The sequence below is a fragment of the Pipistrellus hanaki genome (assembly GCF_964339955.1).
Source record: "Pipistrellus hanaki genome assembly, chromosome: 1".
Lineage (NCBI taxonomy): Eukaryota > Metazoa > Chordata > Mammalia > Chiroptera > Vespertilionidae > Pipistrellus > Pipistrellus hanaki.
Genome location: NC_140503.1, coordinates 17,325,337 through 17,352,533, shown reverse-complemented (window position 1 = coordinate 17,352,533; position 27,197 = coordinate 17,325,337). Strand labels below are relative to the sequence as shown.

At 37.5% G+C, this 27,197-nt stretch overlaps 1 protein-coding gene across 37 annotated transcripts in view; it reads left to right on the top strand.

Moving 5' to 3' along the window:
- NRXN3 (neurexin 3) overlaps positions 1-27,197 on the top strand; it is a 1,392,989-nt gene that overhangs the window by 1,241,821 nt on the left and 123,971 nt on the right. For all 37 annotated transcript variants that reach the window (XR_014795650.1, XR_014795651.1, XM_084891153.1 and 34 more), the window contains one exon: positions 4,645-4,949. Coding sequence is in view for 35 of the 37 variants with exons in the window: in XM_084891153.1 (XP_084747279.1) it covers positions 4,645-4,949 (305 nt within the window). In the remaining 2 variants the exon portion in view is untranslated. The remainder of the gene's footprint in view (positions 1-4,644; positions 4,950-27,197) is intronic.

The window sequence follows — 27,197 nt, the reverse complement described above, 5'->3', positions numbered from 1 at the left end:
GTGTTTATAAACAAAGAAAAGAAAAAGAAAGATGAATTTTGTCTTTTGATGCAACCTTACAAAGGCAAAAGGCTTTCATAAGAGATTAATCGTGTCCTAGTCGCTGACAGAAACTAAACACAAAACAAACCTATTTTACACTTTGGTTGTGTGATACTTCCTGTATTGGATATTATGCAACAAAAGTGTAAGTGGTTAGAACAATGAGTTGAAAAAGGAAAGGGTCATAAGAGGCAAAACAGCAGTTTCTGATTTGCCAAAGAAAACCACATAACTACTAAGAGAGGGCAGTGGTTATACCATGTGTAAGAATTTTCTGTGTGGCTTCTATTGGTTGTGATATAAACCATTGTCTCTCCATAAAGAAAAGTTCCTATCTTTAAGAAGCTACTTATTTTGTTCTTTCCTGAGCCAGCATAAGCTTTTCTGGTCTACAGACCTTTAGCCAATGTTTAAATTCATAGAGATTCTATAGAGTTACATATAACAAGCAATTGGGTATATTAGTATATAACTTAAACATCAAAGAGCTATTACAGTTTTAAAGGGTGAAACATTTGCACCTTTAAACACAGAAAATTCTCACTGAGTTTTAATTGTTTGCCCTGTTTAATGTATGTGGTCTAATTAAAAATAAATTAAGAATAACTCTAAAAAGCAAATAATTTTATCTAGTAATCACCAGTTCCTAAAGTCCCTTTAACATTTAAATACGATGCCTCACTTTTTAAAAAAGGAAATGAAAATTAGATGCATGTCTGAGTCTCATGTGCCTGAGAGAACTTTTTGTTTCTTTCAATTTTATGTTAATACTATTTTATTTTACTTCATTGCCTTTTGAATTCTAAGTTTAAGAGCATGCCAGGCATTTTCATTTGTATAAACCATTATAAAGTTATTAGTAAGCTTTTAGTTTTCCTCACGATAGCATTGTTATCAGTTGGCTTTCATATAAAAGTATGCTTTCAAACATGCAACGAATGGAAGGGGTGGGACAGGGACAGGGGTGGTTCAGGTGGGATGGAGGGAGGCATTCTAATCGCTTCATCAAAGATGTACATGTTTTTATATGTGCATGTATTATTGAAACAAATTATTTGCAAACTAGAAGGTCTTTTTTTCCTCTGCAGTATGTTAACAAATTACTTTTTTGGTAACTTGGGTGAGTAACATCTACTCATTCTATTGCTTTACCCCTTCCTCTGTCTAGCTAACTTTTCCTTCAAAATAAATTGAAAATATATAGCAAAAAAAAAACGTGTAGAGGCAATTAGAATAAAAGGGAAGAGAGAAGGGTGACTAGGCAGATGGCTCAGGAAGTCCTGGGAATGCCTCTTTACACTGACCTCTGTCACTGGGGAAGAGGTCTAGGGCACAGCACTTCCCAGTCTGTTTTTTGTCTCTGTTTACTATCGACTGACTTCCTGACCTTAGACAATCCACTTAACCTCTGAATAGCTCAGATTTCCCATCAGAGGAGAGGATAAATAATACTGCCTATTCCCCAAGGGTGTTCTGAGGTTTAATTAATTAGTCTTTGTGCAACACTGGCTGGAATGATGCAAAGATTTCATTTAAGCCATATGTGAATGTGGTGTCCAAATAGACAATAATGAATGACTTTCAAGACAGCGGCCACCCACAACAAAAAAAACAAAAAGTAAATTATGTACTGGTGTTAGAACCACTTTTTTAAATAATTGGGGATAGGGCAATTCTCATTTAGAAATATACATATAGATAACATGATCACACACACACACACACACAAAAAAAAAACATGATTGATCATAATCAGTAACAAATAATGAGACTGACATTGATTTCAAGAAATATTGGGCATGTGATAAAACTTTCTCATCAGTCCTCATATCCTTCAGAGGGAGAGGATGGTGATGGCTGTCTCTTGCTTATTCACTTACTCCTGCTTTGCTGAGTGAGAGAAATTGATCAGAGGAAGAGGTGGCAGGAGACTTAGATTATCCCACTATTACTTGAGTAGCAGCCAGTTTATTGTTAACCACCTAATTCATGATAAGGAGGGCTATTTTAAAATAGAATAAAGGCAGATCTGCCCAGAAATAGGCCATGGAACAGAGAAGCAAACAAAAATTCAAATATTTCCTGTGTGGCCTGATGTAAAATTGAAACACAGACATCCTCTTCCCTGTCTTACCCAACCAGTGTCTTATTCTTAAGAACTGATTAGCCTGCTCTTTCTGAGAAAATAATAGCCAGAAGAGGGGCAGTGGCTTAATCTCAGAGCCCAGGAAATATCTCTTCTGTCTCCATGATTGGGTCAGTCTTAAACAAACAAAGGTCACTTTATGGACCTGAATAATGGCAACTGGAATAAAAGAAATCCATCATTTCTAGCCAGTGTAATTCAGGTTTGCATTTCAATTCTCTCTAACCCTTTAAAATATTTTTTAAGCATTGGCAGGATAATAGCACCAGGAAAATAGATAAAGGCTACTATAAATATGAAGTACTTTCAGGAATATTAGAAATAATACAGTGTTTTAACTATAATCAGTTAGAGCCATTTACTGATCTATATATAAAAAAACGAGATGAATAAACATTATAGTTGGACAACAGTTGTATGAATGGATGTTATCACTTGGTATTGGGGCTATCTGATTTAAGATACTGAATTTTAGTCTTAGATAGCTCCTATTATGCAGCTTGTTCTGATGTATTAATTTTAGCTGCTCCAAATGCTTTTGTGAGGTTGGGGGCGTATTTATTCTCCCCCCACCCCATCATGGCATTTATTTTCTAGTAAGCTTAAAGCTATCAGAAAAAGATGTTGTCAAAAAACAAAAACACAGTAAAGATATGAGCTCCACTGTTAGTGTGCTTTGAACTTTTTGCTGTGTGCTTTGTGAGAAATGACAGGCCAAAGGACAGGCAATGATGCATATGCACACGGCACCGAAGGAATTGGTGGGAAAGTGACGGAAATCTATTATATCTATTTTGATTACGCCCTCAGGTTCTAGGCAATTTTGCTATCATTAAGGCCAGCAGATTCCATTTTCATACCCCAGATATCTTTATAGATTTCAGATCCTTTTCACTATAACAAAATTATCTGGCCAGTTCCCCATCCTGCAGTGTTCAAAGCTCCCCAAGGTGTATTACTAGTAGATCATAGTTCACTGGCATGCCCTGAAGAGTTGCCCAATGAGTGGAGTTGTCTCTTTTATAATGAGTTTCCTCTGAGCAGATGTATTTTCCTTTCTTTGCCTCTTCCATTTTTGTCCATTATTATATGTTGGGAAGGTATTCCATATTATGCACCGGAAAATAAAGAATAGCTAACCATTGTGTAGGCTTAACTATATGTGACAGTAGTAGAGTTAAAAGCCGAAACATCACAGTTTGCCTTTGTTTATATTAGAGATTGTGGAGCAAAAACCTCAATCTTTAAAAATATTGATCAGACAAGAATAACACCATTGTCTCCAGTCATTTACAGCTAAAATATTTCAAAGGGTTAGATTTAGGAATGAGTGAAGCATTGCTTGATCACTGACTAAACTGGAGAAAATTTTAAAAAGAATATATTTCATCCCATTATAAGTGCCCCCCTTTCTCTGTATAGAAAAGCAGAAGAAAATAATCTAGAGAAATAATGATATGGCTTAACAAGCTATATGTTATTGTTGTTTTTCTTGGATAGATTTAGAAGTACTTTGGAGGAAGATAAGTTGAGCTACATTATTCTGAACTCTATTCTGTCATGATTTCATTCTGAGAGTTTCCTATTCACAGAAGCATAAATGTTTCCCCATATGGGAACCACAAGTAAGTTGAGCTACTGATATTATTTAATCCATTAATATATCTTGATATAATTTTAAGTTACTTTTTTTAATGCCCAAACCCTCCATTTAAAATATATTGACTTGGAATGACACTTTCTTCTTCCCTCACCTTAGGAACATATCAATGCCTAATTATCCTCCATATTTTAGGGAAAGATTTAGTTGTGTGACCATAATCTCCTTACCTCAACATTAATAGAGGTAAGAATTGATTTGTCTTGATGTCAAGTATAGATAGAATATTATGCACTATGAAGATTCCTAGGAAATAATGTGTTTTCTAAGTGTGCAATGAATCCAACTCTCTTAATTGGAATTTAATTTCAGTTGATTTAATGTAATTATCAGACTCATTTTTTTAATTCAATAGTATGAGTGTCTCACAAGGTTTTTGTTTGCCATATATAACTCTTTTTTAGTTGTTATATGTACTTTGTAGGTAACAAATCAGTAGAATATGCATTAATGGTTTATTATTATCATCATCTAATTTAGGGTTTTCTTTCAATTGTCCATAATTATTTAACTGAGCAGACTATAACTCTATTCATTATTGAACCAAGCTTCACCTTCCTCACAATAAAGAAATAGAGGCTAAATTATTCAGATACCTAGGATATGCAGCTAGACAGTGGAAGGGATAAACAATGAAATGTTACTTGCCAATATCTGTATTGAATTTTTATTATCTAATTTTCTCCCCTTCAGTTACTCAAGGAAGTCTGTTTTTATACCTGGTTCATTTAGACCAGGCAAGGCAAAGAGAGAAAATGTATGGGAATAATGATATTTCCTCCACCCAACCCACTAGGCCGGCAGTTAACCATCTTCAACACCCAGGCGCAAATAGCCATTGGTGGAAAGGACAAAGGACGTCTCTTCCAAGGCCAGCTCTCTGGGCTCTATTATGATGGTTTGAAAGTATTGAATATGGCAGCTGAGAACAACCCAAATATTAAAATCAATGGAAGTGTCCGGCTGGTGGGAGAAGTCCCATCAATCTTGGGAACACAGACAACTGCTATGCCGCCAGAAATGTCTACTACTGTCATGGAAACCACCACCACAATGGCTACTACTACAACCCGCAAGAATCGCTCAACAGCCAGCATTCAGGTAAGTCTTTCTCCAATTATTAATTGGTTTGCATTTTTTATCTTTGAGACATTGCTATTATGATGGGTGCTACTATTTATTGAAAGAATGTAAATTCCTATGTTTATAGGAAGGATGCCTACAGGTACTCCTAGTAATAAGATCCAAAATAGAGAAAGACAAAACCCTTGCTAAAAAAAATTACAAAGTCTTGTGTGCACTCATGGATAATCATGCCTATCATATTTATTATTGAAATGGTAAAACTACTATTCAAAAGGAGCCATAAGCAACACTTCCAGTGTAAAATATTACCTGCTCTTTTTTTTATTACCTTTCTTTTCAATAGCAAAAAAAAGGAAAAGGAAGGGGGAAAGTAAAATATGTTATCATAAGAAAGACTATATCTTAGTGCTATTTCCTTACAACCTCCTGATGGCTCTGTTGGAATAAGAACTGTTCATTTTTTAAGCCAATGGCTAGCATTAAATCAAGGGCAACTGAAGCTAGAGGTTCAAATAATCCTTATGACACACAATCTTGTATTAGATAGTGAGTGTTGATTAATTATACATTATTTTGTCAATTTTGTTTTGTAAGACCCTAATATTGCATTAGGTCTGAGTTTAGCTATGTAGGAAGTCCTTATATTGTGCTAATGATGCTTTGCTTTGTTTTTCACTTAAAAGTAATTACACTCAAGCTAAAACTTAATGCTTTGCTAACTCCCTTGGCATTTCATAAATCTAGTTAGTAGTGGATAGAAGGTTAATCAAGTTATTAGCCTTAAATGCTCTGGCATAAATAAGACATTCTAACTGCTTATGGGGAAATTATCCCTAGCCTGGTTAGTATTTATAGATAATTCAGTAGAAACCAGTACTTCCCTTTCAGTTTCTTAGTTTTAAGACATTATACAGGAGTTCAACTGAGTCTTTAACATCACCCTTCTACTAACTTCAATAGGCATTGTAAATTTAAAGTCAGTAATCCATAAGCCCCTTATGCGTTCTCATTCTTCTGAATTAAGTTAACGTGAGTTAGGTAGAGGTAAATGTGCTGTCTTCCTTTTTCCTTTTAATTGAGCAGAAGTATCCAAACAGCTCTTCCATGTGTTCACACACATGATTGGTAGCTGTATATACTGATGATAGCATCAGGACAATCTTATGTGTTTCTGAAAGGCTGCAAGAACCTGGTTAGCCTAGCAGTGTCCTAGTCCCATGGCCTGTTTCATGCATACTTATACACATGCTCCAAAAAATAGCTTTTTCTCTGATATTAAAGCAATAACTCCTGACACTTCACTCTATTCACTGAAAAGAAGATAAAAGGCAATACATATTTCTATTATGACTCTATAGCTCAAAAGCAGATCTGTTTATTGTTGGTGTAAGCATGGTTCTATCTGCACAGGTCTTGGCAGACTTGTTTTGTTTCTGTCAGAATACATTCCACTGACTCTATGGGAAGCAGAAGAGCAAATGGCTTTTTTTCTGCCGCAATGGCTTGTCGTATAGTCTTTTTCAAGGCCCAATTTTCACTGATACCCAAGAGGATTTAATGTTAAACCAGATTCAGGGACTAAGCCAAGGTAACCATTGGTTTTTGGCTTTCCCTCTCGTGGCAGATACATAAGTGGAAATGCATTTGTTAGTCTTTTCACATGGAGAGTGCCAGATTTTCTGGGGAAGTGTAGAATACAAAAGACTGAAGTCTTACCAATAATTATGACCTTAAACATCATATAACCTGTTCTAATTTTAGTAGATGTGCACTGCTGGAGGCTGTGTGATAGTCTCCTGTCTAGTGTGTGTTCCTATTCCTTTTAGGCTAGTCATAATTGGATTATATCTACATGTTTTTCCTTTTGCTTCCACTAAGGCTATAAAATGTGTTATAAATCTCTTGATTTTTTTTTAAGGGTGTGCCAACAGATGAGCAGAATTTGGTTTGAGATGATGTATAAAAATGACCCATCTCTTTGGAAAGACTTTCTAGAGAAAATAACTTTATGCCAATGGTTTTGGATATTTTTATTATTGCCAATGAGCCATAAGAACTCTCTCTTGGGCTCTGTAAAAACTCAATAGCTTGCCTTGTCTGCAAGCCTATTTTGATCTCAAGTACATTCTATAGACCATATCAAACTATGTCAGGAATAGGGACCCAATAACATTTGGGTTATATCCATGGTTTGGGACAATTCCCAGACTCTAATACTTAATATTTTAAAGGAGAAATAAAATGGGGAAGATTGAATTTCATATTTGTCAAATCCATCACTTATTTTTCTGAATAAAACTCTGTTCTGTCCTCCTTTACTTTGATAACATTGATAGGGCAGGATTATCCTAAAATGAAGCTCTTCCAATGGAAATAGAATAAGGATGTGAATTTTAAAGTATAAAAACCTGGTTGTTCAAAAATCTACTATTTCCCTCTTAAAGCATAAGCTAAGAAGATATTATATGAGCAATTTCTTTCTAGTAGGCCTTGGGGAGTGTTGATTTCCATTCAAAGGAAGGCTGAAAGTGCTTTCAGTGCCGCTCTTTACTGTGAGTGTGCACAAAAGTTTTTTAGTTGATATGGACCCCTTGGGAGTAACTGCTGCTTTGATATTTCTGATAATCTTGTTTGCTACAGACTTACTTGTGAATTTCATGTACTTTGTGGAATTACTAACAGCTATGATACCCAAGCATCAGGTCTTCATTCTATATTAAGAAGTATGTTTCTAGGTGCTCCCTAAATAATAATAATAATAATAATAATAATAATAATAATAATTAATAATAATAATAATAATAATAATAATAATAATAATTTAGATTATATCCATGGTTTAGGACCATGGTTATAATGAGAAAACAGGTAGCTACATGATAATTCTCAAGTAAAGGTCTGGCACTTAAAAAGTGCTCAGTAGGTATTTATTGAATAAATCAGAAAACAAGTTAGGCTTTACTGCATACCTTATAATCATCTAACAACTAGAAGTGGCATGATTTGTGGAGCACTTTCCCTCCAAAATGATCAATGTGCTTTGGGACAATTTTATTTTTTCCAGTGGAAAGGCTATAGCAGAATGATTAATGGACACATTAATGTGTTTGGAGTCAGAATTGCCTGAGTTTAGAACCTAGTTTTTCTTCCTATTAGCTAGGTGACCCTGGACAAGTCACATATGTTCTAGTTAACTATTGCTGTGAAACCAACTTTCCCCTTAAACTTAGTGGCTTAACATGATAACTAAATCATTGGATCTCCCACTTTTGTCGGCCAGGAATTTGGGCAGAACTCAGCAAGGCAATTATTCTGCCCCACATGGAGTCAATTGGAGTTACCCAGTGTCTACTCTGGTCTGAAGGGTCAGACATCACACATTTCTTTGTGCCTTGGTGGTGAACTGAAAGCACTGGAGTCAGCTGGGTCCATATCCCTCTCCCTGTAGTTTCTAAGACTCTCCATGTGGTCTCTCCAGCAGAATAGCAGGACTTCTTTCATGGAGGCTCATGGATCCCAGAGAGAGTTTTCTAAGTACAAGAAGTAGAGACTGCTGAACTTTTAAAGCTTGAGCCTGGAAACTAACACAATTGTCACATCTACCATTTCTCTTGGTGAAAGCAGCCATTTCTCACTTTCAGAAAGGGAGGCATTAAGCCTCACTTCCAACAGGAAAAGTGTCAGGAATTTGCAGCCAACTTTAATCTATCACATTATAAAATTGGGAGAGTAGAATTCTTGAAAAGGTACTACTAGTGCATGTAGTATGTGATGGTTGTGAGGTTTACTGAGTTAATATAAGTAACATGCTTAAAACAAGTATATAATGAACTGAAAGACTGAGTGTGTTTTAAGCTTATTTTAACATTATTTCCCCAACATTTGGTATGCAAGTCAATATCCTCTCAAGCAAGAATTTACCTTAGAAAATGCAGTAGTCTCTCTTGGTTGTCGTGTCTGTAGACATGATGGAGTGGAGATTTTGGGGGATAGAAATTTGAAGAATGGTCAAAATATAATTTGGAGGCTAAAATTAGTACTGGAAAATAAAACAAATTATAAGATCTCAAGTTTCTGATACCCCATTATCCATCTTTAACTTTCTTTTCCATTTTTAAATCAACCTGGATTTATATGAATCATGGAGATTATGTTCTGCTATTAAATATGCCTACACATATTTTCAGGGTTACAAAGAAAATGATTTCAGAATTCTTGACATCATGGAGCTTAGAGTGCAAGGAGCTTGATGTGGTCTATAAATATGAATCAGTAACTTACAAATAGTAATATGTTGGGAGGGTAGTGTATGAGGTGGCATCATTGGATCTCATGACTGAAAAGTATGGAGCTGGAACTTGTAGATAAGTACAATTGGATACATGGTGAAAGCAACAAATTCCAGGTTTGTTGAATGTCAGAAGCTAAATTGTGGAAGTCGAAGATGATAACTCTTAAGGGAGATAGCCACATCCAACTGAAACAGAGAGAACATAAGGGGATTTGTGAAAGACAAGATGTGCAAATTCTCAGTCTTGGCCTGAACCCTCCCCACCAACTGGAAGAGGACCAAAAGAAGAGAACTGAATTAGGTTCCCTGTGGGTCTTACTACTAGGAATGCCCAACAATTGTGAAGACATTTCCATTATATTACAGCTGACCCCAATGTCAGTAGGTTACTATCATTGCCCTGATAGGTCAGCTTCTAAAGTAGAAAAGTTCAACTCAGTCTGTACTCAAATTTCTTTGTCCTCATTTAGTACAGAAGGCAAAAGTAAGAAACAATAATCTTTTAATAATAACTTTCAGCCATCAAGATCAGAATGTTCCTATGAGAGGGAAAAGGGCCAAAAGAAAACAGTTCCAAGAATAATGTGTATTCTCTACTTGAAGCCTCCAGACTGAGTAGTTATCAGTAAAGAAAGAACTCAAGATATTCAGTGCATACCACTATTTGGAATAATTTACAAGCTATTAGCAGATACTAATCATGATCCATTTATGTGTGTATGTGTGTGTCAGGCATTAATAAAGTCACTTTGACCTTGGCCACTGCTGCCTGGTACCAGAAAATTACCAGAAAATCACAATGCTCAGCCTGGATTGGAACTATACTGCTTATCAGTCGAAATGAAAGACTTGAGAACTTTGTGAGATTTGATTCTTATCTCAAACTCACAAATTTGGTGGTCAAATGTGAACTATTTTTAAAAAATCCAGAAGGTAGCCAGAATTTTTCAGGTGTTGTAGCACTGTCTATGTGGGAAGTCTTCTTCTGGTCTGTTTTCAATTTTGAGTTGGAGATAGCAAGAAGCACACTTCAGCCTTGATAGTTATTATTGTAAAACAAAACAAGACACAGACTTGTGCCCTAATCAGTTTGGCTCACTGGATAGAGCCAAAGGTCCCAGGTTCAATTCCAGTCAAGGGCACATCCTGAGTTGTGGGCATATCCCCAGTAGGGGGTATGCAGGAGGCAGCTGATCAATGTTTCTAACTCTCTATCCCTCTCCCTTTCTCTCTGTAAAAAATCAATAAAATATATTTTAAAAAAAAACAAACCAAAAAACCTACAGACTTAGGATTAAAAAGTTGATCCTTCACACTGCATGATCCAGATAGAGTGACAGTATGTTAAAGAGAAGAGAGAGTATTTTAGAGTCAGAATTCCTCCTTTGGACTTAGCTGTGTTCTCCCAGTTACTCAGCTGAGTATCTCTGGGTTGGTTGCTTAGCCTCTCTAAGCCTTCATTTCATTATCTGTAAAATGGGCATAACATAGGCTTGTTGTGAAGAATAAATATGACCATGGGTGATTTTTCCTCTAAGTTTTGACTAATGTTAGAGACATTAGGAAACCTTGTCAATTTAAGAGAATCTTCTGGAATTCATAGAACCTCACAGAGCTTAGCTTTCCTGTACATTTTGATAAACACAAAAAGACTTTTTTCCCCCTATGTCCACACAATTACCCAGGATTTCCTCCAAGCTTCACAGATTAAACCCAAGCCCTGAACTCAATTAAAAGAGATTTCCATGGGAGATTCTTTCATTTTTCTGGAGTGAAAATAGACTTTGCTGAACAGTTATTACACACAGGGTGAAGCATATGAAACTGCCATGTTTGCAGAACAGATAGTTAAAATTCCATGATTCCACAAAATATATGACACTCCCATTTTACAGCATGTTGCCATCAATGGCATTTTGATTTTGACTAGAATACTGAATTTTATCATGTTTCTTTGTCAAACTGCCCTGGATTGGGATACAGGATATATCTACCTTATCCAAAATGCCATGCTCTAACAGGATATAGATCATGTTGTATCAGGAGCAGTTCTACTTATCCAGAGAATTATCCCCTCTGGGCTCCTCCATCATTTCCCTGGTGCCACCAGCATCATAGAAATGAGACAAGGAGTCCTCACAGTTTTCAATCCCTTGCTTCTACTAGTAGGCAACAGAGCCTCCAAGGGGAGTTTATTTTTAGGATCAGCACTCAACTAATATTGATTAACAGCCTTACATAATGTGTGGCTCCAGGGCTTGCTTCTTTCTTGCCAAGCCTCATAACTGGGGAAGGCACTGAAGATTTGTCAGAATAATTAGACTTTCAACTGCCAGCCAAGAAATATCTTGTCTTCTCCTTATCCTTACGCAGGTACTTTCTTTTCCCCTCTCAGAATAATTTGGGAAAAAGGAAATTGGACTCCAATTTACTCAATACCTGGAAGGACTCTTCAGAGACATTTTCTGTCTGAAATTGCACTGTTCTTAAAAACAAACAAACTTGATGTGTCTACCTCCCTCTTAAAGATTTCCATGTTGACAGTTCAAATAAGCTAGGAAAGAGAATATAGTGTGATTTTCTGTTCATCCCTCATTAATACTTTAATCTCAATGGATGAAATCTGGACTTACCAATGCTGAGTTTAGCCACTTCAAAAGGCTCCTCTGCCCCAGCTGGTTTGGCTCAGTGGATAGAGCATCAGCCTACTGGCTGAAGGGTCCCAGGTTTGATTCTGGTCAAGGGCACATGCTTGAGTCGCAGGCTTGATTCTCAGTAGAGGGCATGCAAGAGGCAGCCAATCAATGATTTTTCTCTCATCACTGATGTTTCTATCTTTTCTTTCTCTCTCTATCCTCTGAGAAGATCCTCATTGTGGATAGGTTGGAAATCTGTGAGTTGCTAGGAGATGTTGTAGAGATACCTTCTAATTTCATTGTAATACTTCCAAGGTGGAATTTCCACCAGAACTGCTGATCAAGTGCTGGATCTTATTTTCAGCCACCTGAACAGCTGGGGGGTAAGTGGGGTTAGCTCTTGGCTTCCAGTGCTTTTTTAATAATCTAATATATACTGCTTGGCCAAGTCAGATGCCCAAATTCTTAACCTACGGTATGTGGATATCCTCCTTGCTATTTCTCTGTGCTGTTTTCTAGCACTGTGCTCTAAGCACACTAGTCATTCTGAACTTATTTGATCATAGGATTAGCTTTAAAGACAGGTGAGTAATACAGGGTTCTTCAATTACAAAGTCTGATTCTGTCTGCTTATAAGTGTTGATATTTTTTATCATGTATTTTTGCATTGATACTGATTTTTTAAATATTGCAATAAAATATTATCTATGTTGATAACTGAATGTTGTGGCACCTTAGATAAGGTTTCCAATGTTGCACCTTAGATAAAGCAAAGTCCTACTTGAACATATCAAGCAACTCTGTGTTTTTTCACTTGCTGTTTCCATTGCCTGAAGCAGCTTTTCCCAGCTATTTTCAGGATTCACTTCCTTACTTTATCCAAGCTTATATCTATATAGCAACTTATAGAGACACCCTCTTCAACCATGCTTTATAAAATAGCACTCTCTATCACCTCCTGCTTTGTTGTTTCTCATAACAGTTACCTGTACCTGACATTGTATCACATGTTTTTTTGGTTTATTCTATTTACTACACTGTTAGTTCTAGGATGGCAAGCTCTTTATTTCAGGCTATAAGGACACAGTAGTACAGAAGAAACCCTCCAACAATACTCGTCAAAACATATGAATGGTGACAACCTACCAGTATCTTCCCAGGGAGAATACACTTAATACTTATAGGTTGGATCTCACTTTCAAGTATCCTGCTCCCTCTCCCCTTGAGGCCCACTCTATGGTGCCACTCATGAGTGGGGATTGACATCAGCATGGTTTTGCTGCTCTTGAATCTTTGCCTTAAGAATAAGGAGTTCTAGAGATGACTCTTTGTCTCTGCTGGGTCACAGTTTTTAATAGCTTCTGGCCTTTAATTCTCCTTCCTTAGGACTTATTTGTCATCCTACTAGCAAGGGCTGCTTCTAGCACTTTTGGAAATGCACTATCATCAATTTCCCTCTTTAATTTGTTCTTATTTATTTTCCAAATTTCTTAATTCTCCCAAAACTTACCTTTAAGTATTCTATGTAATAAAATCTCAGAGACCAAAATAGCAGAATGACCAGAATGACCAGAGACCAGAACAACTGTGGCCCCTTGGCCTGGCCAGCCCCACCACCACAGTGGGTACCCCCCTTCCCACCACGATAGGGGTTGTGGCTGTCCTGCAAACTGCCCATGACCCCTTGCCCCAGCCAGCCTCACCCCAAGTGGGAACCCCACCCTGATCCAGGACCTCCAACAGGGAATGTCAGCTGGCCCCCACCCATGCACTGGGCCTCTATCCTATATAATAAAAGGGTAATATGCAAATTGACCCTAATGGTGGAATGACCAAAACGACCACTCGACCAGTCACTATGAGGCACACTGACCACCTCTCGATTCCCTTCCCTGCTGGCAGGCTCAGATCGCCTGATGGAGAATGGGGAACCAGGAGTGGGTGGCCACAGGGGTTAGGGCCAGCTGTGGGCAGCCAGAAAAGATGGCCCTGGTCACAGACTAGGCCTAGAGACCGTACCCATGCATGAATTTCATGCATTAGACCTCTAATAAAAAAATAAGATTCTTTTAAAGGCCCACTTCTTCTATTTATTTGTATGGATAGGAATTTATCTTGAGGCTCATTTACCTGTCTGTATGTGTGTAGGTAGGTTTATGGGAGTCCTTTATCTGCTTTTAGTCACCTCTTTTGTTTTTCTTTCATGGCTGAGTATGTTGTGTGAACCCATTTACTTATAGTCATAATCCTATGATTCAGCTGGCTCCAAAGCTACCTGTTTTCTTTAAGATCTTTTGCAAGAACAATGATGGAAGATACTATGAGAAGCCACTAGATTGAGAGCAGTAATCATCTCTCTGCAGTAATCATCACTTGACATTCAGGGCCTGCATCAGTGCCAGCCACAAACTGGGGCTCAATGAATGTTTGTTGAAGAAAAAAATCAATTAAATAAATAAACGCTTATCTGCAGAGGGGGCTATATTATTTGTGTCCAAGATCAACAAAGACAGTTGTGAGAAAACAGCCTGGTGTGAAGGCAAAGAATGCATTGAAGGAACCATTGGGAGACTTCACTCATGGATCAAGAAGTAGTTACATCCTTGACTCTAGGCTGCTATAGAATTTTGTTTTTTGGAGTTCAGTTTCATCCTTTGAAATACAGAGATTAAAACATCAATTTCATGGATAGGTTAATATAATATAAGCCAAGTCCCAAATTGATGTGACTTAATAAAGGTTATTATTGTTGTTGTTGTTGAATTGTTTTAAATTAGGTTTTAATCCAGGTCTCACTAGCAGAGATAGATTAGGATATTTTAAAAATATGTTTTTATTTATTTATTAATCAGTCATTTGACATCTGACATGACAACTAGCCTCCATGGGTCTCTAAGTTTTCCTCATCTGTTATTAGAATAGATTCATATTATCCCCAATATCTTTATTTTATTAAACAGTATCTTGCAAGATGCCTATCACATACAGTGAAAGTTGAATGGATATGTAAATGAATTAGAAGGAGAAAGAAGAAATAATGAGTTGAGAAGAGATGAGAGCTAGCAGAAATACTCTGTAATTATGTTGCTATAAGAGCTATATGCTCGTAGATTGGATTGCTACAATTGATATAAATGAATAGAATACCTTTGATCTAATTAAAATAATAATATAAATAATATAAATAATGATTTCTATGCTGAAAGCTATCATAAAGGGTTCGACAATGACCATACCTACTTAATACATGTCTCTTGAGTCATCAAAAAGAATCCATGATTCCAACTTAAACCAAGGTCCAAGAATTGTTTTATTTTTTTCTTAAAATACATCCTTTTATTTCTATTTACTGGTACATGTGACAGGGAAATGACTTCCAGCAGTAATCAGTGCTAGCCAGGCTGCAAGATGGATATATCCATTCTTTCTTTGACAAGACAGTAGAAGAGGTGGGATGTGCTTTTTCCTAGCTTTCTGGTGCATGTTTGAATAACTGTAAAAATTAGAAACATGCCAAAACTGTTATGACAACCCTGCCTTTTGAAAACTTCTAATTAATGCCTTGGATTTTCTAGAGAGCTAGTTTTGTGAGCTAAATGGAGAATGCAAGGTTCTTAGTTTTTTTCATCATCTAGGCATTAAATGGCTAGGGAAGTAAACTCACACCCTATCTCTGGTAGTTGGCAGTCACTGAGGGAATTATTTGATGTAAATTTGATTGAGTTATATATGCAATGCATCCTCTTCTATTTTCCATTCCATCAGATAGTATGCATGTGAGAAAGAGAGAGGAAAAGTAGGGAGAGATAAAGGGAGGGAGATAGGTAGGGAGGAGGAAGATTGAGAGTGAGAGAGATCATGTATATTTGTATGTATTATATAGAGTGGTAGCTCTTAAACTGTTGTGTATGCAGATCACTAGGATGATTTCATTAAAGCACAGACTGGGAATTGTGATTCTCTTCTGGAGGAGGGCCTGAAATTATACACTTCCCGCAAAGCTCCCAGGTGATGTCATGCTGCAATATGTGACCCCATTTTGTGGAGCAGTTCCTGCTGAGTAGCTGTAGCATCTGTTTACCTATCTCTTCCAAACGGTCTCCCCAGATTTAGTTCAGGGCTCTTCAAGTCCAAAAATCTCATTCACCCAAAGCATTATGTAAATGAAAGAGTAGATATCCAACTGAAGATTTGCAAACAAAAATGTGTCCCATCTGACAGTCTTGCTCTTAGTTCCATTTGTTCCCTCACCCTGCCCCTTACTCTACTGCATACCCCAAAGGCAAATGGGGGAAGGAAAGTAGGTAGAATTCACTCATCTTAATATTTCTTCTTCTTTTTTAGAGCTGACCTCCAATGAAAGTAGAAGGATGTGCATGATTTTAATCTGCTTTAACAATGGAGAACCAGTCCGGACATTCTTGAGCAGTATAAATATATAAAATGACAGATTTTTCTCCTTTCCTCTCCACTTCCTCCTCCCAGATACTGAGAGAGCCTCATATTCATGCCCCCACAACTCACACTATAATGCACAGTGAAATTCACCCAGCCTTTATCTCGGAGCTGCTGTTCCGATGATTAATGCCTTACTGGCTAGGAAGCTTCTCTGCTGGAGAAAGACAAGGAAAGAGGAAGACACATTAACTATATCTCGGAGGCCATTTCTCATTATTTTTATTATCATTATTAGTTCTTGCTGTCCTATCTATCCTGCTAGAGAATGCTTGATCTATTGACAAGAGGGAGGGGACGACATTTGAAAGTGAGTTTCAGAGCAAGGACGAAGATAGAAATAGACACTCTTTACTAAAGAGAACTTAACGGAATGGGGTTTTGTTGTGTTATCATTTATTTGTGGTTTGTTGGCTTGTTTTATTATTTTTGTTGTTTTAATTTTGAAGAATAGATGCCTTCATCTAGGTGTCCTAGGTCCCCTGCAGAGGCATTTATTTTTGCATGTGCTCTTTTGTCTTTATCCAGTGTCTGTCTGTAAGAATCAATATAGTATAACTTATGCAAATGTTATTCCTGACCACTTATGTAACAGACTGGACAGATTAATTTTGTTGCTTTGTTACTATCATAATGTAATTGTCTTTGTATCCTGGTTGATTTTGAATTTTTGAAAGAGCTTATTTAAAAAAAAAATTCTCTATTTATAATCCACAGTATCTGATTCTCTCCTATTTCTTGTTCAAAGAAAGTATGCTTGCTAAGTAATTTCTGGCTCTGCCACTTAGGTAGAGTACCAAGCAGTGGTCCTTGTTGGAAAGATGCGACCATAATCAAAGCATATCACAGCACATGTTTCTACTGATAAAATATCAAATTCATAACATAGACAGAGTTCAATCTTATTTAGAAAATGCCATGTTACAAAGTTGAGGTTATGAGAACCTGGGATTTATACTTGTGGTGCCCACTTTTAACTTAAATTTTAGTTGGATTTTTGTAGTTAGTTATCTCCTGAGTGTCAGGTTTATGGAAAACAAAATATGAAATGAATACATTTCTTCCTAAGGTAACACACATTTGGATAGGGCTCTTAAATATTTTCTAAATCGGAGCAGACTCATTTTAAGTCAGTTTTTATGGGAACTTTGCACACCAATCTTCTATTACAGTTGCAAGGGCAGCAGCCATCTATGTTTATACAGGTAATAGCTAAGAATAAAGTCTTTAGTTGATATTGGAAAAAGACTAGTTTCAAAAGTATTCAATGTCATTTTGACTAAAAAATAGCAACATTAAACCATCCTATATAATAAAAGCCTAATATGCAAATTGTCCCCTGTGGCAGTCGTTCAACTGGGAGTTTAACCTCACACTATGACATGCACTGACCACCAGGGAGCAGTGTGGAACATGGCAGGCATTGGCAACATGGTGCTGGCAGTGGGTGGCAGTGGAGGCACTGCCAGCCACGATGGGCCCTGACCAGAGCGTGTCCATGGTGGGATGGTGGAGCAGGTGAGTGGGTGGTGCCAGGCCAAGGCAGGTGTGAGCGAGTCCCCTGATCACCCTGCCAATCACCCCACAGGCAGTAGGGCCATCACCTGGCTCCCAGGTGCTGAGGGAGTCAAGAGAGGGACCCCAGCCCTGATTGATCACCCCACATATGGGTTGGTGGAGCAGATGAGGGGGCGGTGCCAGACCATGGTCATGTGCCACGAAGGGCAGTGTGGTTGCAAGACTGGGGCACAAGCTAGGCTTGATCCCCACAGGCCACCCTGAGGGACCCCACCCGTGCATGAATTCATGCACTGGGCTTCTAGTGGAACAATAAAATGGTTGCATTGAAAACATAGTTTTATCTCAGGGAGTAAGTTTACATTATTTATTGCAAATATATTGGGTTTTTTATGTGTGTTTTTTTTTTAATTACAGTCTTATGGAATATTGGGAGAATCTCAGAGATGGTATAATTGTTGAGTTGCTTACAAGAGATTTAGAGATGGGACAGCCCAGTATTAGTTCTGGTTTTATCATTCAAAACTATATATCCAGAAGCAAATTGCTTACTATCCTTTCTAAGTTTAATCAATAAGCATGCATTAATTTCATGTTTTAATTTGTTCTTTCTCTAAATAATATATTTGCATAGCTTAAAAACCTCATCCCCCTTTAGGGTAGAGAAACAGTTATTTCAGCTACTGGGAGTGTTAAATGAACTTCCCTTGGTTAAAGAAGTAAGCTTACCCAAGGTCAAGAAGGTCAAGCTCCTCCCTGGGGGTGGCCCATGTCCATTGAGTAGTGGATAGGCTGGGGTAGGAGGGGGGGTATTTAAAGACCCAGCCCCTTGTCTAAATGACTGAGAAGGGCCTCTCAGACCGAGAGCTCCCTGTGATTGTTGGGGTCAGCTGAGGTCTTTGCTGCAACTCCTCCTCTTCCCAGATTCTGATGACATTCTTCCAAAAATTCTCACGTGGAAAACTAGATCTTAGAGTTTGTTTCCTGAGAAATCCAAGTTAAGACAGTATTTAGAGTCCTAAGAGAACAAACAGATGTCTATAGAAGGACAGATGTTCTTCCCTCACCACACCTTGTGGAATTGCTTTACACATGTACCCTTTTAAATGCCTTTTCAGACATTCCCTCCCTATTTCTAATAACATGCTTTCTTTCTGAACTTTGCAGTTTTACACTCTAACTATTGACTTCTGACTCTGGAAGGAAATGATTGATTTTTCTCACCCCTCTGTCTCCCAATACACACACCCCCTTTTTCATCTCCAATTTCTCAGTAAAATTCTATCATGCTTTGATTGAATCAGTGTTCCAAGTTTACACTGTTATGACTTTTATCTTTTAATTGAAAAAAATGTAAGACCTTACATGCATTCATTTAGGCCAGAAATCTTCTCTGGGTGCTTATCTTGTGCTAAGCACGCTGCTAGGGACTGAGGGCACAGTGAGAAAAGTGGATTCAAAGCCTGGCTCTGACTTGACATTCTACTATTAGGGTTATATTTCCTTTCTCTGGCAAGACCTCATTAATAAACACCCTCATTATCTCATTATATTTTCTTCCTTCCTTCCTTCCTTTTTTTTTTTTTTTTAAGGAAAGTGCCTTTGGAATTTAGGAGAGAGAAGTGTAAAGGTAGAAGGGAGAGAAGGAAGGGGACAAAAAAGGTGTTAGCCCCATTTTTATTTTAAAAAAATGTTTTATTGATTTTCTTAGAGAGAGAGCAAGAAAGGGGATAGAGAAATAGAAACATCAACGAGAGAAACATGGATCTGCTATCTCCTGCACAACCCCTACTTGGTATTGAGCCTACAACCTGACCAGGAATCAAATTGTGACCTGCTAGTTCATAGGTTCATACTCAACCACTGAACCACACTGGCTGGATTCATTAGCTTATATTTCTAACCACCTATAAGTATCATAGCTGACACAGCTATAAAACTTCTTTCAACATAAGCACTTGGGTAGTCTCTCATTCCACTTTTTTTTCTTGAAGAGCCCCATGGCAAAATCTTCCATTCTGTTCCTGTTTGCCAGGAGTGCTGTGAACCTGTCCTCTAGCTGCCATCCTGGATGGTTCTTGCACCTCAATTCTCAAAAATCCCAAGATTCATTTTTAAGTTAAATCCCAAGTTTTGTCTTTCTAGGTTTACTCCCTTCTTCTGAAGCTGTGTATCTTCCTGTAGCTTCCTGAGAAAGGGCAGTGCAAAGTGCCACCACTGATGCTTTATCTGAAGAAGGCCTCATCCAATCTCATCCTTGATTGGCAGTCAACTAGGGAGGGAGTTGTAGGTTGGAAATAATCTTCACTAATACATTTGAAGGCATTTGACGAAGGTCTTCAGGTATTGTACTTGTTGAGATAACAGTTTGATGCCCACTTTTTACAATTCATCTGATTTGTATATTTTTCTCTCTGGAATCAGAACTCATTATCTATGGACCTTACACCAGCACTTACAATTCATAACCATAAACTGCTGCTCTCTAAGCCTCATGCTCATGTTCTTGAACCTTTGTTGTTACTTCAGCTGTTCTATCAACATTGGCATCCTAATTTTGGTATAATTTGTTCAGTCAAGCTATCACCAAAAGTATAACACACACACACACACACACACACACACACACACACACACAAACAAAAACAAAACAAAACAAAAAAACCCCACAAAAAACAAATAAATAAATGCCGAGACAAAAAAAAAACACTATGAATTTAGAAAAAAAATGGGTTTTTGAGTATTATATGTATGTGTGTACTAAAACTTACTATCAGTGCAAAATTCCAATAAAAACAATTATACTGCTAACTTCTTCTGTATGCTGAAGTAAAACTTTTAATTCTTTATTGTTTCCCTTAGGAGAATCTGTGTTTGTGGGAGATTGTTTTGTTTTGTTTTGTTTTGTTTTGTTACTTTTACTCTAATACACATCATCCAATCACCTTAAAGGGAATATGAATTGAATGGTATGCATAAGTGCATTGAATATTTTGCATCCAGAAATGAGCATAACTCTGTCTCCTGTTTCCTGCCAGATGCTTACATTTTTGAGAAGGGCAAGGCTCAAATTGGTATTGTCACCTTGGAATTTTTATGCTATGAAATATCAGAGTGTTTGCATGCTATTGAGTCTCATCAAAGAGAGTTTGATGATCAAGTCTGGGGCGCTCAGCTGACTTTAGTTTTATCACTGTAATATGTTTATTAATTTAACTTTACGTGTGCTAGTTGGTAGGTGCTATAGAAAATAATTACCTCCACATACTTATTTCCCAATTATACATTCTTGAAACATAGCTGGGCCTCCACCAGGACAAAAAAGTAAATAGTGAGTTAAAAATGTTGGAAATATATATATATATTCATATACTAGAATTACAACTTGATTTAGGAATTACACTAAGTAGGAGCCAAATGTTGTGTCCATTGGAGAAGAGATGATTGGAGGCCAGTGTGAGAAAAATCACAAATAGGAGGTTGTAGAGGAAATTTAAGTGCAGATGGTGAGGATGTCCCAAAGCTATTTCTGTAGGGAATCATTTCTATCAACATTTCTAACCAGAAAACAAAGATTGCTGGAGGCTCTGAAGTAGATAAAAATATTTGAAGAAGAAAGAGGATAAATAACAGAATTTACTTTCAAGTCATACAGAAAGCACCCATGAAATATTCTTTTGACTCCTGACTCCAATAGCTATAAGGAGATTCCTGTTTTTAATTGGGGAGGGGGGGGGAGTTGGTGTGAATATCTAACCAACTTATATCTTACCTGTTTTTATTTTTGTTTAAACTTGGTACTATGTGGTAGTAGTTAAAGGGACATATAAATCACATAAAGCAATGCCTCTCATTTCACTCATGAGAGAAAAATTAAAGTGTGTTTGTGTTTCTCTCACTATATCTCATTTCCTATGAGCTATTGTTTTCTGTTTTTCTCTCTACCATATTGGGTATTTTTCTAAGAGAGTTTTCTCCTTTTTTATGGTGTAAACATTTTCCCCATCTCAGCATCCTTTTCAAATTCAAGAGACATTTTCTTTTGCAATGTACAATGAAAAGCGATTACGTTAGAAAATATCAGAGATGGCTTTGTCGTGTCTGGCACGGTTGAGTCACGATGTATCCTAAAGAGCTCAGTAAATGAGGCCTAGGTAATGATTTGACAAATGAATAAGGCCTCAGCCAGCTCTCCCCGCCTTCAGCCTTTCCCCAAATCTCCTGAGGAGAGAGAGATGTAGGTTCAGGTGGCATTTTCTTTAAAAGAACTATGGAGATTCTGGCAAAATTATTTGTTTGTTTGTTTATGAGGAAGAAGGAGTGTTTTCAAAGCAGATCTTTTTCATCTTTTTATCAGCAATGAATTTAGTTCAGGATGGTGAAGTAAATGGTTAATGGTGTCTGCCTACTGCATAGAAGAGTCTGGAAAGATATGGAGGGATGAATAAGAGAAGTCTGCTGCCTATCCTCATGGAGCTTATATCACAGGCAAAAGGCATAAAACAAAACAATTTCACAAAAGTTATTTAATCACAATCATGGCAAGTCCAATGGAGAATGACAAGCTGCTAATAAAGCAGAAAGGGACATAAGCTGATGTTCCAATATGGGAAGGCTTTTTAGAGGATGCAGTGTAGGAGATGTGCTGCTCAGGGTGAGAGGCTAAATAGGCAAAGGAGGGAAAGGAAAAATGTTCCAAAGGAAACAGCCTATGTGAAGGCCTTGCTACAAGAATCATACTATATCCTGATTCTCAGTCTTCGGTCTACACTTTGGATCTAACGTCTGGAAACAGCAGATTTGACCATGTTTAGTGACTAGTTAATGCCCATGTTTGAAGGGCCAGCAGAAGGGCACTTAAAGGGTCTCCAACAGGATGAAGAACAATTGGGACTGTCTGAATGACAGTTTTCAAAGCTAGATTGAATGCATGAGCTTCAGTGGTCTCTGAGTTCTCCTATTGTGAGCCTCATTGACTACAGCCTCCATGCTCTGCAGAAGGCACCAGCTTCTTCAGAGAAAACCAAAGACAGATCAGTCCAGACAAAGCCTCACAGGCACATGTGGAAGGATTGATAGAAATATGTGAATGCATTGTGTTTATCACAATTTTAACTCTGTTGGCAAGTGAGTGATCATACCCATTGAGCAGATCACAAATTTGTCATGGATGGCATGTCACCAATGTCACAGAAACTGTCATATATTGTAATATCAAGAAACCATTTGTTATGTGTACATGTCTTGGTTTCCAGACTTTACAGCCATTCTGTGTGTTCATTTCCTTGTTTCTTTGGTAGAATACTAGTAACCAAAAATCAGTCACTGGAAAACTTCTGATTCTTCTGATTATTTCCTCATGCCTCGCTTTGGCTTTTTCTCTTGTGTGATGGAAACCGTGGAGTCAGTAGTTTTCCTGCAGTCTAATTAGCTTCTCTATTTAATTTTAATAAAAACTCTGAACCAGAAGCTGGAGATAATGTGCCCGATTCAATTCATACAATGTCAATTGCTCTTTAATTGTAATTCTTTTCCCTATCTTCTCACTCTCACTGACCAGGCCCAGCTGAGATTTGGGTTTTTATAAGACTTACATGCTTATGCTATCAATTATGCCTCCTGACTTAGCATTAAATTCATTTATTATCATTGTTCCAATTATAATATTAGTAATTATATTTGGCATCTCCACCCAAACCTGGATGAATAATAGTTTTTCACAGTCTTTGCCTCCAATCTTACCTTGTTTTAGTTTTTTACCCAGATGATTCCTTTCTTCTTCAATCACATGGAGGGTTCAGTTTTTTGTGTTGCATTTAAATGATCTATTTTAAATCATTAAGAACCCAACATTTTCTTAAAATATTCTTCCTAGTGTGGAGAAGTGGTGAATTTCCCCTGGATAGGATTCACCCACTAGTGACTATCCATGGAGTTTTCTTTGCTAATAGATATTTGAAGAAATATTTAAACTGGTGAAGAAATATTTAAACTGTCTATTAGTCATCCACTCTTTTCCTTGGAAAGGCTCCAGGTATTCATGTCAAAGCACACAAGGCTTTGATTGCCAGGCCGCCTCCAAAAAGAATATTTATTCTTCTGCCTTCTTACCAAGATGTCCCCATCAGTAACACTAAAAGAAAAGCAACGTGGTGCAACTAACTTAAAAAATGGTATCTGCCCCTCAGCAACATGTTAATTCTTTAAAGCTTTTTCCCTGACTCAAATCTTAATGTGTCTTCCAAGCTTAAAGCTACATTTGTAGTAAGATCACCAGAGGGCCTCAGGAAAACAGATCAGAGAGAGCCTTGGTGGAACATCGGGCTTTTATTGTATTACCTTGTACTTTATTTTTGTAGCAAACCAGAAGAAAGCAATGTAATTCAATTCCCAGTATGTAAAATGTTTGCACTTTAAATTATACATGTTTCTCAATGATACAGTCTCTGCAAATAGCATTCTGTGGACTTTCTGGAAGAGTAATTATGATGGCTTATCACCAGGTTTAAGGTGCCCAAGTTACATCATTTCTTATCTTTGCTTTGTTTTCTCAACGTGGCTCACCTACATAATTTCCTAACCTTTCTCATCTTGAATCATAGCTTCTTAGACCATTCAATCTTTGCATATGAAATGAAGTATTTGGCTCTGAATCCCAGACTGAACCATCTCTTAAGAGCCCCAGCCTGTCATCTCAAATATTCAACAAACCTAGGTAGGGCCCTAGCCAGTTTGGCTCCGTGGGTAGAGCATCAGCCTGTGGACTGAAAGGTCCTGGGTTCGATTCCAGTAAGGGAACCTGCCTAGGTTGTGGGCTTGATCCCCAGGAGGCAGCCAATCAATGATGCAAGAGGCAGCCAATCAATGAATCTCTCTCATCATTGATGTTTATATATCTCTCTCCCTCTTTCTTCTTCTCTGAAATCAATAAAAAATATATGAAAAAAAAAACAAAAAAACATAGGTAGAGAGGGTAGGGTGATTTCTGTCATGGACCAAGCACTCTTCTAGACTCTGAGGCTGCAACAAAAACAATACAGAAAATTGTAATTGCTTTTCCAATGCCTTCAGAACATATCTGGGAGTGAGAGTGGAGACTTCTATTAAAAATATTAGCAACGAAATATAGTATACTCTGACAAATGCTATTAATAAAATAAAGCAGAGTGTCTAGGAGTTCTAAATAAAATTTACAAGTCTAAAAAATAAAAATATAAACCAGGGTGGTGTTACACAGGTTAGTGGTGGGCAGTCCTTTTAAGGATGTAACATTTAAGTTGGCACCTGAATGACAAGAAAACTCTGAACATTTATGCCAAAAGGGACAGTTAGTGTGAAGACACTTAGGTTAGAACATGTTGGGGGAGTTTCAAAGAAGATGAATATGTCTGGAGAGAGAAGAAATTTGGTATGAGCTGAGATCTGAGAGTTGGCCCTGGGATGGATCATATGGGACCTGTTAGGTCATAGAAAGGATTGGGAGTTTATTAAAGTTTAATGCCACCTTGTAGAATGCCCTACGTAGTGGAGAGATACAATGTGGTGTATGCTTTTGAGAGATCAATTTGGCTGCCATGTTAGAAAATATTGTAAAGGAGCAAAAGATGAGACATATTGATAGATACCTATTTTGAGACTATGGCATCAGTTCAAATAAGAGATGATAATGGCTTAAACCCTTATAGTAACCAGATTTCCTCTACACAACAACCTAGCTTGATAGCCTCACCCTGTGTCTTTACATTATCCTGAACTAATAAATCTCTGACACTTAAGCCCTAATATCTCAGTTCTCAGGCTTAAATCAAGTTGCTTTCCTGCTTCAGCAAGTTTCCATTTGTCTGTGAAGTGCCTCTCATTATTGTACTCAACTCTGTTCTCCCTCTGTTGTATCCATTCATTATTCCAAATGGTTTCTTCCCTTTACTCAACTGGTATAGTGCCTTCAGCCTGGTCTTAAAACCTTTCTTATTTTCCTTCCCTTGATCAGCAGCCTTCTGCACTCTTACTTTTTTGATCAGCATCCTTTCAACCTCTCAATTCAGTCCCCTATTCTACCTCTATAGTATAGAGTCTATGGTATAGACTATAGAGTCTATACCATAGAGTCTATACCATAGAGTCTATACCATTGCATTTCAAATGCTACTTTCTTTGAAAACAAAATGTTCATCAATTGTAATTTTCTTCTAATTCCTTCAACTCTAAGGTTACCCACATCAATGCTCACTCTAGGAGAATCTCTTCATCTTATAGTTTAAAATTCTGTGCTCATTATCTCTTCCCCTGGCCTGTCCCAAGATTTTTGACACCATCCATCTTCTGGTGCCATTATTATCATCCCCATTAGCCTGAAAATATACCCAGGGCTTTCCCATCTTAAAGGCAAAATCAAAACAATGTAAATCAACCTTCTGTTCACTTGTTTCCTACCCCTTCCCTCAGCTTCCTACTGTCCCCACAGGACATTCTTTTTTCTTCACACTCAAATTTCCTGAGTTTTATACTGTCATCAATTTCCTTTTCTAAACAAGGAATACACTTTTACTGCACAAATGTCAGTTAAATGAATTCCAGTCATGATCTCACTTTTCAGGGAGAATCATACTTATAAGGCCCTACGGGTTCCCAATCATGCCTGCTTTTTCTTTCTCATCTACCAATATTTCGCATGTGCAATTAACATTCTAGTCACACTCTGATAAAATTGTAGACATGTTTTTCTTTCTACCTGGGAACATATAACATGCACAAGAGTATGCTTCTTCATGAATAAAATTATAATAATAACAATATCAACATTTTATAGGGTAATTAAAAATAAAATGTGTTCATATATTCCAAATGCTTAGACTAGTGTCCATACATAGTAAGAACTCAATAAACATTAGCTATTATTATCATCATTATCTTTGGTTTATTTTGGTTAATTCTCACTGGAGGATATTTTTCCATTGATTTTAGACATAGTGGAAGGGAGGGGGAAAAGGGAAACAGGACAGAGAGAAACATCAATGTGAGAGAGCCTTATCAATTGGTTGCTTCCCACATGTGCTCCAACCTAGGTAGGGAATCTGAAACCATGGTATATGGCCTTGACTAGATTCAAACCCTCAACCTTTTGGTTTGCTAGCTGGTGCTCCAACCACTGAGCATACAGGCCTGGGCTGTTTTTTACTCACTCTTTTTGTCTGCAAAATAAGTTTAAGACCTAGTTCAGCCTTGTTCAGTTGGTTGGGCATCATCCCATGCACCAAGAAGTCACTGGTTTGATTCCCAGACAGGATTGTGTAGGAGGCAGCTGATTGCTGTTTCTCCATCTCTCCCTCTCCCTTCCTCTATCTCTAAAATCAATAAAAAACA